Source organism: Octodon degus, unplaced genomic scaffold (assembly GCF_000260255.1).
Source record: "Octodon degus isolate 3935 unplaced genomic scaffold, OctDeg1.0 scaffold00382, whole genome shotgun sequence".
NCBI classification, from domain to species: domain Eukaryota; kingdom Metazoa; phylum Chordata; class Mammalia; order Rodentia; family Octodontidae; genus Octodon; species Octodon degus.
Window position 1 is genome coordinate 139,376 of NW_004524958.1, and position 16,613 is coordinate 155,988.

General features: G+C 60.0%; 1 protein-coding gene across 1 annotated transcript; it reads left to right on the forward strand.

The window, feature by feature from the left end:
• Positions 1-447: 447 nt before the first annotated feature.
• On the forward strand, positions 448-14,026 carry Nlrp8 (NLR family pyrin domain containing 8). The gene is made up of 9 exons (XM_012513246.1): positions 448-745; positions 1,336-1,392; positions 2,006-3,581; positions 4,363-4,533; positions 8,913-9,080; positions 11,200-11,370; positions 12,988-13,158; positions 13,253-13,414; positions 13,927-14,026. The coding sequence occupies exons 1-9, from the start codon at positions 448-450 to the stop codon at positions 14,024-14,026; spliced, it is 2,874 nt and encodes a 957-aa protein (XP_012368700.1).
• Positions 14,027-16,613: the final 2,587 nt, after the last annotated feature.

Consider the following 16,613-nt stretch of genomic DNA (forward strand, 5'->3'; position numbering starts at 1 on the left):
CTTCCTTCCTTCCTTCCTTCCTTTCTTCCTTCCTCCCTCCCTTCCTCCCTCCCTCCCTCCCTTTCTCCCTCCCTCCCTCCTTCCCTTCCTCCCTTTTTCTTTCTACTTTAGTAAGGCTCTACAGAGTCTACAGGGTCTCACCACGTAGATCAGACTGGTAGTGATCCACCTGTATTCAGCCTCCCAAGCACTGGGATTACAGGCGCAAGCCACCATGCCCCGGGCACAGCAGGCCAGAGATCGAACCTCTGACCCCTGCATCTGCCTAAGCAGGCACTTTAATCCGCTGAGCTACTGGGCCAGCCCTTCCATTTTCTTCCTCCATGTCTCCACAGGTCTTACCTGCCCTCACTCCTGGTCAGCTGTCTTTACTAGCATGACAAGATGAGTGACAGGAACCCAACACAGTACCCTCCTCTCCCTGCAGCCTCCCCCTCTTCTCTGACGATGTCCCAGACAACGGTCAGGCCCTCCGCCTCCCCCTGGGAAAATGGCCTCATGCTGTACATGGCTAGCCTGAGCCAGGAGGAGCTGCAAGGGTTCAAGTGGCTGCTGGTGGAGGAGCAGCTGGGGCCCAGCCCCCGCGCCGTCACCTGGGACCTGCTGGCCAAGGCCAGCTGGGCGGAAGTGGTCCACTTCCTGGTGGAGCGGTGCCCAGGCCGGCGAGCTTGGGATGTGGCTCACAGCATCTTCACCAGGATGAACAAGGAGAAAATGTGTGTCCAGGTGCAAGAAGAGCTCACAGGTGAGTGAGGGGCTAGCGCCCAGGGGGACAGGGTGGGCTGAGGGCTGAAGAACTGAGCACCTAGTACTCGGCTCCTGGGTGAGCGCCAGCCCGCCTGAGCAGAAAGCGCAGGTCACGGAGGACGGCTGACTAGCCTCACAAGGCAGCATCTGTCTTTTGCATCTGCACATCCTGCTTGTAGGAGAGAAGCTAGCGACCATGAGGTGCACTGGGATGGTGGGGGACACACGTGCGCCGTGTGTTGCCCGGTGACAGGACACACCTGAGAGCCCTGTCGCTGCATGGTTTCATTGCGGTGAACAGCATAGTAGATAACCCCAGTGACCCTGAGGTCACAGGGACAGAGTGGTTGGGCCTCTGTGCGTGGTCCCTGATGGCGCCCGAGCACATCAGAGCAGCTAGGCCAGCCACGGTGGTGCCACAGTGTGAGAGCAGGAGGGGCCATTTCCCAGGTCACAGGGCCAGTCCTGCTGGTATGCACGGCAGCGCCAAACCTCACTGCCAAGTGCACTTCCGCCGCTGTGCTGGGACCCCGCCCTGTGCCAACAGGAGCCCGCTCTTCTCTGTTCCAGCTGTTCTCCCTCACCTAGGACCTGAGGGTGGGAATCCGAGAGAGACGCCAGAGACCGTGGAGTGGAATGAATCTGGTGAGTGGCAGCAGGGGACAGTGGGTAGACCCCAGACCCAGCCACGGCAGGATGCAGAAGGAACCTGTGTTCCGTGGGCACCACAGTGTAGTGGCCAGAGGGTCACAGGGGCTGAGGACAACCTTGGCACAGTTCAGTCTCAGCACAACAGAGCCCCAAGGGCTGGCGGTGATGCGGATCCTGGTCCTGGGCTCGGTGCTCGAGGCTCCACGGGCCGCTCAGAGTTGGGAAACCAAGCAGGGCGAGAACTCAAGTCCTGGCAGCTCCTGCTGCCCGCCAGCCAGCCAGGAACACAAGGAGACCTCGCTCTGCCCCTGTGACAGCCAGGGGGAGACACACGTGGGGTAGTGGCTGCAGACAGGCCCCACTCCCGCTGCCCATCCCAGGGTTCTGCCCTGTTCTTGCTTTACGTAAAGATAAAAGGCCTCGCAGTACAACAAATACTTTCCTCGAAGCTGAGGAGCTTGTGTGGCAGTTCTAGGCCGTGTGACGTGGGCCCCAAGCCTGGGTGCAGCTGTCCCTACAGCTCCTGGGGTCGGTGGGACACCACAGCATCTCCTTGCTGGATTCTCAGTTCTTGCCAATCACCCTTGCTCTCCTGTCTTGAATCCAGATCAAATAAGGGCCTACAAACAGCGAGTGGCTGAGAAGTACTACCAGGTATGGGACCGCAGGGTGTGGCCCGGAAGCCAGGAGGACTTCCTATACAGAGAGGCGCGCCAGCACCAGGCATTCCTGCCGTGTCTCTTCCTGCCCAGAAGGGTCGAGTGTGCACCGCCCAAGACCGTGATCCTCTGGGGGGTGCCGAGCATTGGGAAAACCACGCTGGTCAAGCAGGTGATGCTGGCGTGGGCCCGGGACACCTTCTACCCCCACAAGGCCTGGCTCGCCTTCTACTTGCACTGCCGGGAGGTGATGGAGGAGTGGAGGCAGAGCTGCTGGGGTCTGATTGGGCGCCAGCTGTACGGGTCTCCAGCCTTCATCTTCAAGCGTCCTGAGCAGCTCCTGCTGATTTTCGACGGCTTTGAGGAGCTCGAGCCCAAGGTCCTCCCAGGGCTGGAGGAGCTGAGCCAAGACTTGGAGCAGCAGCTGTCTGGCTCCATCCTGCTGAGCTCCCTGCTGAGTGGCACCATGCTGGCGGGGGCCTCGCGGCTGGTGGCCATCAGGCCGGCGTCCTGGTGCACCCTGAGCCACCTGTTCACGCAGCCCTCTATTGTCAACCTCCCGGGGTTCGACAGGACAGAAATCATCGAATACTTCAGGATGTATTTTGGCAACACGAGGCAGGGCAATGAGGCCCTAAACTTCATGGCAGAGAATGCAGCCCTTGGGTCCCTGTGCCGGGTGCCCGTGGTGTGCTGGGCAGTCTGCTGCAGCCTGAGGCAGCGAAGGGGGCTGTGGGCGGAGGCATGCCCCAACGTCACCTCGGTGCTGGTGCTGTTCCTCTCGACCTTGCTGCGGGGCTCTCCCAGCCTCAGGGCCGGGGGCTCCCTGGAGAGCCTGTGCCTGCTGGCGGCCCGCGGCATGTGGGATCAGAAGTGCCGGTTCAACAAGGAGGACCTGTCCCGGGCCAGGCTGGACGAGGCCAGCGTCGCCACCTTCCTGGACACCAATGTGCTCCGCAAGGTGGTGGGCCGCCGAAAGGTCTCCTACCTCTTCACCCTCTTCATCTTCCAGGAGCTGCTGGCCGCCCTCCTCTACCTGCTCCTCTTCCCACATAGGCTGAAGCGCTACCACGTGCTGGGCAGCATCAACATCTGGGCCCTGCTGGCCGGGCCTGCGGACGACTGGTGCTATCAGGCCCACATGGGCTTTTTCCTCTTTGGCCTTTTAAACTCGGCCTGCGCCACTGTGGTGGAGTGCAATGTCCAACACAAGCTGACCACGGAGAACCGGGCCAAGGTGATCAAAGTCATCAACGCCATGTACGAGAACCAGTCGCTGCGCCTGGACCGGGCCACCCCACAGCTCTTCCACTGCCTGCCCGAGCTCAAGGGAGAAATCTTCATGAGCTTGGCCCTGACAGGCTTGAGCAAGGTCGTCCTGAGGCTGGACGGCGACCGCGACCTTCAGGCAGCTGCCTTCTGCTTCCCACACTGCCGGGAACTGAAGCACGTTGAGCTGATCATCTCCAAGGCCCTCAGGGAGGCCCTGCAGCCGGGGCCGGGGGACAGCCTCCCGCTGGCCGGGTGAGTGCGTCCTCCTCCCCAGCCCCGCTGGCAGACTCCGCGGTGTGTGTGCATGCGGAGCAGTCCTGCACCTTCGCTGTTCCTGCCCCGCGCCTCCCCTCCCTCCTGGCACCCCCTCTTCAGATCCCAGCTCCCTGGTTCCTGCCGGCTCTTTCAGTTGTTTAGACTCTACGCTTCCCCGTAAAGGAAGCCCCGTGATGTTCAAGCTGGTTTATTTCATTCAGCTGAGGGCCTCAAGCTTCACCAAGTCCCACGCTGTGGGCAAATGCCACATCTTCTTCATCCAGTCACCTGTGGGCGACCAGACGGGCTGCTGCTAAGACGTAAGCTGTGAGGAGTAGCGCTGCTAGAGGCATGAGCCCGCCTGCCCCGCAGGAACAGGCTTTTTAGCTCTCTGGGGAGGAGGCTCAGCAGGGGAGCGCTGGGTCAGATGGGATTTCTTGTGTGAGTCTTTGAGGAATCTCCGCCCCGCTCTCCGCTCTTCTCCGCAGTGGTTGCACCAGTCTGCACTCCCACCAGCGGTGGCGAGGATTCTTTCTCCCCACAGCCCCTCCAGCACGTTATTATTTGAATTCCTGATGATAGCCATTCTTTCTGCAGTAAATAGACGCACAGTGTAGTTTTAAGTGGCAACCCTAACACGGGCGACTGGAGTGAGCAGAGCCCTGACTGCAGACGTGACACGGCGTCTCCTCTCCCCACGACCGGCTGGCCCTCCCTGGAGCTCCCCGAGTCCACTGTCTGATGCGTCTGTCCCCTGCTCCTCCCGGCTCTCACACAGGACATTGGAGAGGGACAGGCACTGCCGCTGGTGGGGAGACGTCCTCTCCATTCTCAACTCTAACGGGGACCTGCAGGCCGTGGTGATGACCGACGTCGCCCTGGCATCCCCATTCGTGAAGCAGCTGGCCACTGTCCTGAAGCGCCCTCAGTGTCGCCTGAGCAGCCTGTCGTGAGTACACCGTGGGGAGCCAGGCTGGTGTGCAGCGTCCTTTTCCGCTGTGTGACCAGAGGCCCTCTGAGGGGTGGGGAACGTCTCGCTGGGCTCTGCACGTGCTGGGCCTGGCCGAGCCTGTGGTTCTCACTGCGCCACGTGGGACTCCCTGGACCCTTTTTGCTCCCTATTCTGACCAAACAACTCCCTGCTCTTTCCTTAACTCGGCTTGCTTTGGACATGAGGCTTACATCCCGTGTGTGCTGGGGGAAGGGACTGTAGCACAGCCGGCGAGCTGAGCAGACGCGGGACAGTGTGCAGCAAAGGTGTGGCCAGCCCCCTTGACACTCACCAGGCCAGGGTCCAGGCAGTGGCAGGCGGAGGTCAGGGTGGGCATGGGGCGCAGCACCGAGACAAGCTGGCTGGGCAGGGAGGGACCAACTGGCAGGGCCAACTGGCAGGCTGAGCTAGGCCCTGGGATCCTCGGCTTCTACTTTCCTGAAAAGGTGCCCTCTGGTCAAGGCGGCGTCGCCCTCCACTTTCCTCAGTTAGGGGTTTGCCTCTCGGGAGTGACGAGACCCCGTGGCAGGAGGGCCTGGCACGCGGGCACTGGCTTAGGGACTCTCTATCATTGCCTTTCTGTATTTTGTCTCAAGGTAAAATACCTGATGCCCAAAGTTAAGGGAGGAAAGGTTTATTTAGCTCAGTCATAGAAGTTTCAGTCCACACTCGGCTGGCTCCAAGGCAGGGCGGTGTGGCAGGGGAGAAACGGTCCATGGTGGGCAGAAGGGAGCAGGGCGGCAAGAGCCGGCCACAACTCTTTCTATCCCTCCTGCCCCACCCGGGCTGCTCAGGGCCGGCAGCGCCCCGGAGCCTAGCACTGCACCGTGAGTCCATCCCAGTGCTGCGCACGCTGGGTCCAGCCACTCTGAAAGGCCCCACCTGTGACCACACGGGGCACTGGGAGACCTCTGGACGCAGCGGCACAGACCCGCCCATCCCCATTCCTCTCTCCCCCCGTTAGGGAAAGCTCTGTCTCCTACTCTCTACATCTGTCTTTCAGTTGGCTTTGTATTTGCACTCTGGGTTTCCCACACAAGAAAATACGTAGTATCTAAGGCTGGGGATCTGGTTTACTTCACGTAACACTCTGGCCTCAAGGCGTGCCCATGTTCTTACAGATGACCCAGTTCCTCCTCCTTAGTATTCCGTGGTATGTGAATGCCACATTGGCGGGGACACATGGGCCACTTCTGAGATCTGGCTATGGTGGCTTGTGCTGCTATAAACGTGCCGTGCACGGGGACTGCGGTGTGCTGACCAGCCCTGAGGGGAAGGCGCCCGGCACGGAAAGGCTGGGCCACACGGCCTTCGTACAGTTAGTTTTTGGGGAATCTCTGCACTGATTTCCACGGTACTTGTACCAGTTCTCACGCCCACCAACAGTAGAGAAGAAGGGTTCCTCTTCTCCACAGCCTCTCTAGCATTTGTTACTTGACTTCTTTTTTAAAAATTCATTTATAGTTGATACAGGGCCCCTCTATGCAGCTCAGACGTGTACCGATCCTCCCGTGTCAGCCTCCCAGCACTAGGATTAGAGGTGTGCACGGCGCAAGGCTGGCCATGGCGCTGGGGATCGAACCCGGGCCCCTGTGCTTGCCAGGCAGGCGCTCCGACTGCCGAGCTATCTCCCCAGCCCCCTTCATTTGATTTTTTTAGATGATGGACATTCATTCTGTGATGAAATGAACTCTTAGTGTTATTTTAATTTACCATTTTATAGTGGTCATAAAGCTACAGTGAATTTTTTAATTTTAAAAAAAAAACAGCAGCATAGCCTGATTGCTCTTTACCTGCGAAAGGTGTTGGGGTTTAACTAAAAGCAGTGCGCTTTTTCAGTTGAAAATTTTCTTTGATGTTTTCTCAAGAATGAAGAAATTGGATATGCTGTGTTGATTTTGAATACACCTCTATTGATGTTACAAAAAAAAAAAAACAGCAGCATAGCACCAGCACCAAAGCGGGCACGGGAGCTGGAGGGGCCGAGCGGGGCGCAGAGCCGACCAGAGACGCATTCCACAACTGGAGCTTTGGCAGGAGGGCTGCAGCCGCGCGCTGAGGAGCGGCCGCCTCGTTAATAAACGAGGTGCTGGGAGCCGGCCCTGCGCTGCAGAAGACTGACCGGAGCCACAGCTCTCAGCACGCCCTGGACTAGGATCAAGGGTCGGGGGACTACATGCACAAACGAGAGGCAGCCTGCTAGAAGACCAAAACGGGCGCCCCCGGGGCATAGGCAGGGGCTTTCTGAGCAGAAAATAGTCTCAGGAATCAACAGATGGGACGTCTTAAGTCAAAAACCTCCTGCACGCAGAAGAGCCAGTTTCCAGAGTGGAGAGGCGCTACAGAATGGGAAGCGGCTCACCAGCTCCTCCTCATGCAGAAGGCTAATCTGCACAACATCCTGAGAGCGCAAAAGAGTTAGCCCCTCCCCCAAAAAGGCCAACAAAGAATGACCGACCCTTCTCAGAAGAGGTACAAATGGCCTTCAACGTTGCTGGGCACTAGAGAATTCAATGTTTTGTTTTGTTTTTGAGACAGGGTCTCACTGCACGGTTCAGGCTGGCTTTGAGCACCATGTGGCCCTGGCTGACCTTTAACTCAGGGATCCTCCTGCCTCAGCCTCCCGAGCGCTGAGATCCCAGGGGGCTCCACCACACCTGGCGAGCTTCTCAAACGTTATCCTTTTCTGCGCTGTGAGCACTAGCGCGCCCTCTTCCGGCCTGCCTGTGTTTCTACACCAGTCCTCGCCTCTTCTCCTGCGCTCCCTCCGCCCTTCCCGGCCTCTGGGATCGCTGTTCCCGCTGCTGAGAGTTTTGGCTTCCGCGCCGGGCTGCGCGTGCTCAACGTGATGCCCACCGGTTCATCTGTTACAAACGACGGCATTTCCTTTTTAATACCTATTTATTTTTGAGCTCCTGCGGATTAAACCCAGACAGGACCTTTGCATTGAGCTATGACTGCAGCCAAGTTTTAAATTTGGAGACAGGGTCTTGCTAAGTTGCCGGGCTGGGCTGAAGCTTGCAGGCAGCCTCCTGCCTCGGCCTCCCAGGGAGGTGCGATCTGCGTCTTTCCCACCCCTTCTTTCTCCCTCACCTGCTGGGGGCACCTGGGTGCTCTGAGGGGCGGGACCGGGCTGAAGAGCTGGGTGAGGGGCGCGCAAGGGTCCCGCGTCCACCCGCAGGTATGGTGAGGACGAGGCGCTCTCAGAGCCGGCCGGGCAGGCTTGGGGCAGGCCGCCGAGGCCGAGCCCGGTCCCTGGCCTGCGAGGTGGCACGCAGCGCTGAGCCCTCGGGAGCCGCGGCGCGCCGCCTCGGAGACGGAAAGCGAGGCGCAGGGAGGTGGGCGGGCGGCGGAGGCGGCTGTTAGCTCCGCTGGGGGATTTCGCGATGGGTAACAGTTAGCTGCCCTTAGGGGACCCCTGTCTGTCCCCTGCCCCGCTGGCCCGGGTGCAGCGCCTGCTCTCGAGGCCCCTCTGCCGCCCCGCCCCGCCTTGGGCCAGTGGACTGTGGACTGAAACCAGCCTGTGCGCTGAACAGGTGTCCTTTAACTTCGAGGGCCGGGTATGTTGTCTCGCAAGCAAGAGAAAAGCAGCTAAGGCGGGCCCAGCCTTCCCTGTCTGACCCTCCCCTGGCCGCACCCTCCCCGGTGCCAGAGTCCGCCTCCCCAATTTGCTCTTTATTTATACTCCTTTTTTCTTTTAATGTATTTGGCTGTTGCAGGGTCTCACCACGCAGCTCGGACTCTGTGGTGATCCTCCTGCTTTGAGCCTCCCCAGCGCTGGGATTACGGGTGTGCTCCACTACACCCGGACTCTGGCCGGCTCAGCCCTCCTTGGGGGCGCGGCCTGTGGTGCCAGGGATCGACCCACGGTCCCTGCACTTGCCTAAGCTTGGCTGAACAGGTGCTGTAGTCCACTGCGCTATCTTGCCGGCCCTTTATTTATACTTTGGGCTCCTCACTAAGGAGAAACAGTGTTTAGCCTTCTGTACCGACTGTCTTCACTCAGCATTATGGTCTCCAGATCCATTCATGTTCCCACAGATGGCTAAAACCCCTCCTTTTTCATGGCTAAGCAATACTCCCTTGCATTTACGTACCACACCTTATCCATCTGCCTGCTGGGCCTCTGAACCAAGCTCAGAGCTGCTCCCATGAGGCTGCCCGCATTCTGCACAATTTGCTCACCGGCCTGACTTGCTGCATGTGTGTCCATCTTTAGCTTCGGCATTGCGGTCTTCGTCCTGTCATGAGCGCCTGAGCTGGGGTCCCAGCTGCTCAGCCCCGGGGCCGGGGTGACCCCGCAAGGCCCTACAGTGAGCCCCTGTGCCTTCTCTCAGGTTAAGGCGCGTGGGGCAGACCACGCTGCATGCAGACTTGTTTTGCGTCGTAGCTGAGAAGCCGCACCTGAGGTCCTTAGAAGTCCAGCAGGCCAAAGTCGGGTACCAGGCCATGAGGCAGCTGCGTGCCGCCCTGCGCTCCCCCGAGTGCTGCGTGCAGGTTCTGAGGTGAGGAGCGGGGCCAGGTGGGGCTGGGACCTGAAGCACTGGGGCTGGTCTGTGCTGAGGTGATGCTCCTGGAGCCACACGGTGGAAACGCTGCCACTAGCCTGCTCCAGCCTCTTCGCTTGGTGGCTTCACTCAGAGGCCCAGCCGGGGCAGAGCTGATCTGCACAACTGGTGAGGAAGTGGCCTACCGCAGCCAAAGTGCGGAGCTGCCTGGGCACTGCTCTGCTGCACAAGGGGCTCCAGGTAAAGCCTGGCTTGGCCTCGAAGTCACCCCCGTGGCTGCGCGTCACTCCTCACCTGGGTGCTTTTGGAAATGAGTGCCTCTGGGGCAAGGAATGTAGCTCATTGGCATAAGTGCCTGCCTGGCAAGCACAAGGTCCCAAGTTCAAGCCCCAGTACTGCAGAAAGGAAAGGAAGAGAGGGCACCCCTAAGCTGTGATTTAAGGGCAGGCATGGTGATACACACTTGTAATCCCAGTACTTGGAGACTGAGGCAGGATGCTTGGGAGTTCAAGACCAGGCTAGGCTACAAAGTAAGCTCAAGGCCAGCCTGAACTGCATAGTGAGACCCTGTCTCAAAAAGACAAAAACACAAAACCCAAGGGCTACATGCAGCTCGGGTCCCACATGGCGGCTGGATATGAGGGAAGTGGCTGAGAGAGTCCAGGAGCATTCTAGGTCCTCCCTAGCAGCGCAGGGCTCTAGGGTCTGTGGACCCTGGGTGCTGTTTCCCCGGTGCAGGCTCAGCCCATGTGTGATCTCCGTGTGTGTGTGTGTGTGTGTGTGTGTGTGTGTGTCCATCCTTGTCCTCCCAGGCTGGAGTGCTGCAAGGTCTCCCCTCGAGACTGGATCCTCCTGGCCCGCGATCTTCAACACAACACACACCTGGAGACCCTGGTGCTGAGAGGAGGCTGCCTGGAGCAGTCTGCAGCAGGCTTTGTGTTGGCTGGGCAGCTCCGGAGGCTCACGTGAGTGGGGTGGGCCAGGGCTCCAGCTGACAGGCGCCTGTCTGCACCACCTGTGTCCCCAAGAGCATCGTGCCTTGGCCCTGGGGAACAATGACCTTCACCAGCATAGCGTCCCTGCCCACAGACGTCCCACTCCCATGCGATGGCCCTGGAGCGGGCCAGACAAGGCTGTCCTGGCGGTCTCCACACGCTCACCCTCAGAGGGCAGCACGCGGCACCAGACCACTCTGGAGCGCCACCCAGAGGGAGTCTTCCACGTGCGTCCCCCCCAGCATGTTCGTGCTGGTTGGTGTCGGGTGGCTCCTCCCACTGGTTCCTCCTCAAGGCCAGATGGTGGTGTGGGTTGGTGCAGCTGGTGTAAGCGTGCAGCTTTCTCTGCTACCCTGCGAGCTGGTGTTTGCTTGGCTTTCGGTTCTTACGTAGTGATGTGCACACATGCGTCCCCCCCAGCATGTTTGTGCTGGTTGGTGTCGGGTGGCTCCTCCCGCTGGTTCCTCCTCAAGGCCAGATGGTGGTGTGGGTTGGTGCAGCGGGTGTAAGCGTGCAGCTTTCTCCGCTACCCTGCAAGCTGGTGTTTGCTTGGCTTTCGGTTCTTACGTAGTGATGTGCACACATACGTGCATACACACACACACACACATGCGCGCACACACCCTGCAGCGCACCTGATAGCTCCTCTGACTCCTTGCTGGCCGTGTTCTTCAGCTGTCTTTCCACCCTGCTGTGCAGGAAAGGGATCTTGCTGTTCTCAGTGGCGCCCGGCTCCTAATGAGGCTTTCCACAGTTTCAGTGGTCTTCTTCACCTCTCTAAGCTGCAGGCCTCCGTGTGCACGCGGCGCGTCTGCCCCTATGTCCGAGCTTCTGTGGCTCTGTCTCCCCCGGCTGGCTCTTGAGCTGCTGGTTCCTGGGTGGGCCTGGTTTGTCTGTCTGGCCAGTTGGGGCCTTCTCAGTGTTGGGAACTGTACCCTGTGTGACACCGTCAGCCCTTTTTCATGTTTATTTTGAGACTGGTTCCCCGGAGATGCTCAACTGCCTCAATGCCCCTGCCTTAGCCTCCCACAGTGTGGTCACAGAATGTGCCACCTTGCCTGGCTCACGTTGCCTGCTCACATGGGGCCCTGACCTCTGCTCACCCGAGTTTCTGTCCCCAGGCTAGAGAGCTGCGGGCTCACGGAGCAGTGCTGCCCCCACCTCGCCTTGTGTCTGAGGAGCAGGCCACAGCTGACCCACCTGAGCCTGGCAGGCAACGCCCTGGGGGACGCCGGGGCCATGCACATCTGGACAGTGCTGGCAAGCCCGGAGAGCCGCCTGCGGAGGCTGGTGTAAGTCCCACGCGCCTTCCCTGGTCACTCAGGCACGAGGCTGCACGCCGCTGGCGTCTTGGGCCGGGGACGGCAGCCAGGAAGAAGGGTGCTGCTATTTCCAAGGCGGAGGCAGGCTAGCTGGGCACGGGCTCTCTGGCCCAAGGCACCCAGAGTGAACCCGGCGTCAGGGAGGGGCGTGGCAGGTGAGGGGCATCTGCTCATCACGGCTCTGGCACTGGAGGTGGAGTCAGGTCGCACTGCCTTCCTCCCCATGGAGGGCCTCAAAAGGCAAAGTGGCCGTCCCTAGAGGAAGCTTGTCACAAGGCTCCTAAGGACCCAGGCGTGGTGGCTCACACCTGCAACCCCAGCACCCTCGGGAGGCTGAGGCAGGAGGGTGGTGAGCTTGGGGCCAATGATGCCATGTCTTCGAGAGGAAGTCTCTGGAGTCTCCAGGTCTGGGTCACACATCTGTGCCTCCTGCTGGGGCTCAGAGAGGAGGTCTCATAGCTCTGGCCGTCCGACGTGAGAGGGGACCCAGGCCCCAGGGAGGCAGAGGCGCAGCCAGCCCTGCACAGGACTCCACATCTCTGAAACCAGATCTCCTCCTGGGTCCCCTCTACCCCCGGGTTGCCCCAACCCCACCCTCCCCTCTGTGCACCTGGAGCTGGGCAGGGAGGCTGCAAGCACCTGCTGGGAAGGGCAGGCAGACCACAGCGTCCCCACCACCACCGCCACCGCCACCACTGGCTCCTCGCCTCTCTATTTGGCTCACTCTGGTTCATGCCCGCAAGAGCACAGGCTGTGCCTGCGCGGTTCCTGTCACTTGGGAAATTTCCCAAAGTGCTTCTGAAATGCTCCCAGGGGCCCCAAATACCTCCGGATGCACTGGCACTTTGGGCTTCCTCAGGAGAAGCAGGGACGGTGCCAGCACGTCAGGAAGCAGGTTTGGACAGCCCTCAAGAGGTGAAATGCAAGGGCCGAGGAGATAGCTCAATAGAATAAGCACTTACCTGGCAAGTGCAAGGTCTTGAGTTCAATCCCTGGAACAAAAAAAAAAAAAAAAAAGGTGCAATGTAGACTAGACAGGTTGCAGGGTGTATGTGCAGGGAAATAGGGCAGAATTGCGCCGTGTTCAGGCAGCAGCAGTCAGAAGAGGAAAGAGGTGAAGACCTTGTGTCAGAAGGTGGATGAAGGAAAAAAGGTGAGCCTGGAGCTGCACGGAATACTACACAGCCGCAAAAAGAAGCAGCGTGCTGGCTTGGGCTGAGATGTGGGAGGCTAATGTGATAACCACTACACTACGGAACAGCCCCGTGCTGAGATGCGGAGGGGCCTGGAAAGGTGGGAGCACAAGATGGCTGTGCAGGAGAAAAAGTGGGTCCATGGCTTCCTGGAGCTGGGTCCTGGGGGAGGAATAAGAAAGGACCTGGTGTCAGAAGGGCCCCGGGCTCAAGTTGAGGTGGAGACTGCACAGCGCCACCCGCAGGCTGCAGCCAGGCTTGAGGGTGCAGGGTCAAAGTGCAGGGCAGGATGAGGCCCTGAGCCCCGCGCCTTCTGGCACGGCGCTGTGCCGCCGAGCAGTTCTACGCAGACTGGGCAGCAGGGGGTGGAACTGCGACCTGTGCTTCCCTGCAGGCTGAGACGGTGCTCTCTGACCGCCGCCTGCTGTCGCTACATCGCCCCGGTCCTCAAGAGCAGGGGAGCCCTCCGGAGCCTGGACCTCAGCTTCAACAACCTGACCAACAATGGCATGCTCTTCCTGTCCAGGACCCTGGCGCACTCCGGCTTCGCCCTGCAGGTCCTAGAGTGAGTGGATGTTTCCTCCCTGGGGCGGTGATTTCCTGTGGTCCCTCGCAGTGGGACAGGAGTTGGCGGCACTGACCCCTGCCCCCTCTTCAAGGCTGGAGAGCTGCTCCTTCACCAAGGTGGCCTGCAGGGCTATGGTGCCCATGCTCAATGCCAGCCAGCATCTCGAGTACCTGGATGTGAGCGGGAATGACGTGGGGCCGCTGGGCCAGGCGTCCTTGAGCTACATCCACCTGCGGGTGGCAGCCCTCCTCCAGTAAGTTGTCACCTGTGGCACCAGGTCTGCGCAGACCGCTCCTGCGCTGGTCTTACTCGTCCCTCTTCCAGCCCTGACCCCTGGGCGTGTGGAGCTGGGCAGGGCCACTGTGGTGGCTGAGGTGGTCACCATGTCCCCCTCCCAGCACCATGTCCCCCTCCCAGCAGAGGACAGTGGCTCTTAGGAGCTTTCCAATGCTCTTCTAGAGCTCCTGGGCTCAGGGACGGGTGGCTCCTGCTTGTGGGTGCTCACCTGGTCTCCGGAGAGCTGCAGACTGCAGGTGACATCCCAGGCCTCAGCTGGGAGCCAGCAGCCCTCTGCAGCTGGTGGCTGTCATTCCCCCAGAGCCAGCGACAATGTCACACAGAGGGTGCGGAGAGCGGCTCAGAGAGACAGCGCTGTGTGGGTCTTGGTGCCCTCGAAGTGCTTCCTCCCCCACCCCGCCCCGCCCGGTGCTGCTCCAGGGCGGCGGGGACTAGGCGGTAAAGGCCGCCCTGCTTCTTGTCTTCCAGTGTTAGGAAGGAGGGCGGAAGGCAGGACGCGCTGGCCCGGCTGGCTGGCCCGACCACGCAGCCGGGCCACCTGAAGATCGTGCGAGACCAGATCCCGTAGAGCTGGGCCGAGCAGCCCTGTGGCAGCTGCTCCCGCTGTGTCCTGTAGGCCCTTGCTGGCCTGGGGGGGGCAGGACCCCTGCTCCCGTGTGGGACGTCACATGCTGTGGGACACTGCTCCGGGAAGCTGTGCCTGCTCCTGGGCAGTGTGGGGTGAATGGGATTAAAATGTGCACGGAGGCAGCGAGAAGCCGGCCCACGGTCCTTCATTTACCAGCAGACGGGGCATCTGCAGGGGAAGTTGGGGTACAGGCGGGGAAGGGAAGGACTTCGTGGGGTTTCTGGCAAATCCTGAGTGGACAGAGCTGAAGCCCGGCGAGGGAGTGCAGCTGAGATTGGGGAACGAAGGAGCAGGAGGCTCTGCTGGGAGGGGTTGCCATGGCAAACCCCCTTCTCCTGGGGCAAAGGCACGCGGGCGCACCCATGCACGCACCCATGCACGCACCACGCACCGACGCACGCACGCACCCACACACGCATGCACCCATGCACTGCACGCACCCACGCATGCGCCGCGGGACTCCTCACCAAGCGTAGCTTCGTTACTTGCTACCCCAGCCCTGACTGTGAGGCTCTGCTATAAATCTCACGGCGCTCCCGCAGGACCTTGAGAATCTGCACGGAAACAGTGGATAGGGTTGTGGCCGAATCGGGGCCCAGAGCCTCTAACAGCCAAACGCAGCTCTCTCGGAGTGCCTCTGTCCTATGGGAAACGCGCTAATAACCAAGAGCGTCGGTTCCAGGCTCCCTACCTTACTCCGAGGAGGTAGGCGTCCATCTCCACATGTCTGTCCTCTTTCCAATAAAGAGACTTTGTTGCTCCTTCTGCATTTTAATTCTTGGGACCAGGGAGATGGCGCAGTGGAATAAGCGCTTCCCTGGCAAGCGCAAGGGCCTGCGTTCAATACCCGGTTCCGCAAACAACAACAAAAACCCTTTAATTCTTTATGTTTATGAATCCCCAAGTCGATCAAATCCACCCTCAGCAGACGCGGTGTCCTCGCCTGTCTGGGCGCAGCCCCGCGGTCCCCAGGGAGGGTTCAGCCGTCCGTGCTGGGTGGGGGCCACACCTTGCGCGCCACTTGGGGCTTTCCTGGGTCCAGACTGACCAGCACGTCTCCAAGAAGTTAGACCAGCGTTCGGAACACCAGGGCCAGCAAGCAGTCGCACACCTTGTTCTTTCTCTTTTTCCTACACAGTTTAATGGATCTTGCTTCAAAAGTTGCAGTAGGACCTGGCACGGTGATGCGCGCCTGTCGCCTCAGCACTCCGGGAGGCTGAGGCAGGAGGACGGCGAGTTCGCAAGATGCTGTCTCGGAAGAGAACATGGAAGGAGGCGGAGGCAGCGGCAGCGTGAGGCGCCGGCCCCATCGCAGCAGCACACTACACACGCAGGGGGTGCTCGGGGGGGTTACCTCACACTGGCCGCGTCCACCAGAGCTGCCCAAAGGACAGCTCCCCTCCGCAGGCTCCCAGCACGCTGCCGTGTGGCTGCCACCTCCGCTCGTCCGAAGCGCGCTTGGGTTAATTGTGATGAGTTGGGGCACGCGTCTCCTCCCCCTGCCAGCTCACACAGCCTGGGATGTGAGCGCCGAGGCGACGAGGCGACGTCGCAGCGCCTCGTGATGCTTCCCTTTCTGGGTGTTTCAGGACCCTCTGTGCTAAGTTCTCATTTATCGGCTAAGGATATTTGGGGCACCTGGGCCCCGGCTGGACCTTCCCACCTCGTGCAGAGGCCGGCTCAGGACTGGAGAGTCAGGCCTCGCCGCCTGCTGGGAAGGCAGGAGCAGGCGCTCTTGCTGCAGGGGTGGGAGGCAGGGGAGGGGGGCGGCTGCGAGGGCGAGCGAGGACTCGCCCAGCCCCGGGGCTCGGCCGCGCTCTTCAGTCTGTCGACCTTGTCTTTAAATAAAGGCAAAACTGTGGAGCTTCAGCTTCACTAGGCTCTCCTTGCCCCGCACAGTGGTTAGCAACTTTGAAACTCCGTGTGTGTTCAGGATTGAAGGAATAAGCAGCTACGCTGAGAATACAGGATTACATCAGAACAGCGCTGAGCTCTGTCCTCCCAGAAAGAACCAAGAAATGCAGCAGTAGCCAACACTGGCAGGGTGGTGGGGAAAGGAGCCCCCGCTCAGTGCTGGGGGATGTGCGCTGGTACAACCACTGTGGAAATCAGTGTGGAGAGTCCTCAAAAACTAAAGCAAGAAATTCCTTTGGACCTAGCTATTTCCCTTCTGGTACCTTCTTAAGAGAGTTAAAGATATCATGTTACTGTGGCCCGTGCAAACCCACGTTGAGAGCAGCGCAGTCATAACAGATAATCCTGGAAGTGGCCTGCATGCCCTCCAGCAGATGAAAGGGGAATGAAAATGGGTTGTTTTTACACTGTGGAGTACTACTCTGCCGCAAAGAAGGATAAGTTCAAGATCATGATGTTAAGCAAAGTAAATCAGACACACGGGCTTAAGTATCACATGGCTTCTCCTGCCTGAGAAATCCAAAGGATAGCTGGGCGTGGTGGCACAGGGCTTCGAGCCAGCACTCTGGAGGCTGAGGCGGGACTGCCGCGAGTTCAAGGCTAGAATAGCGAA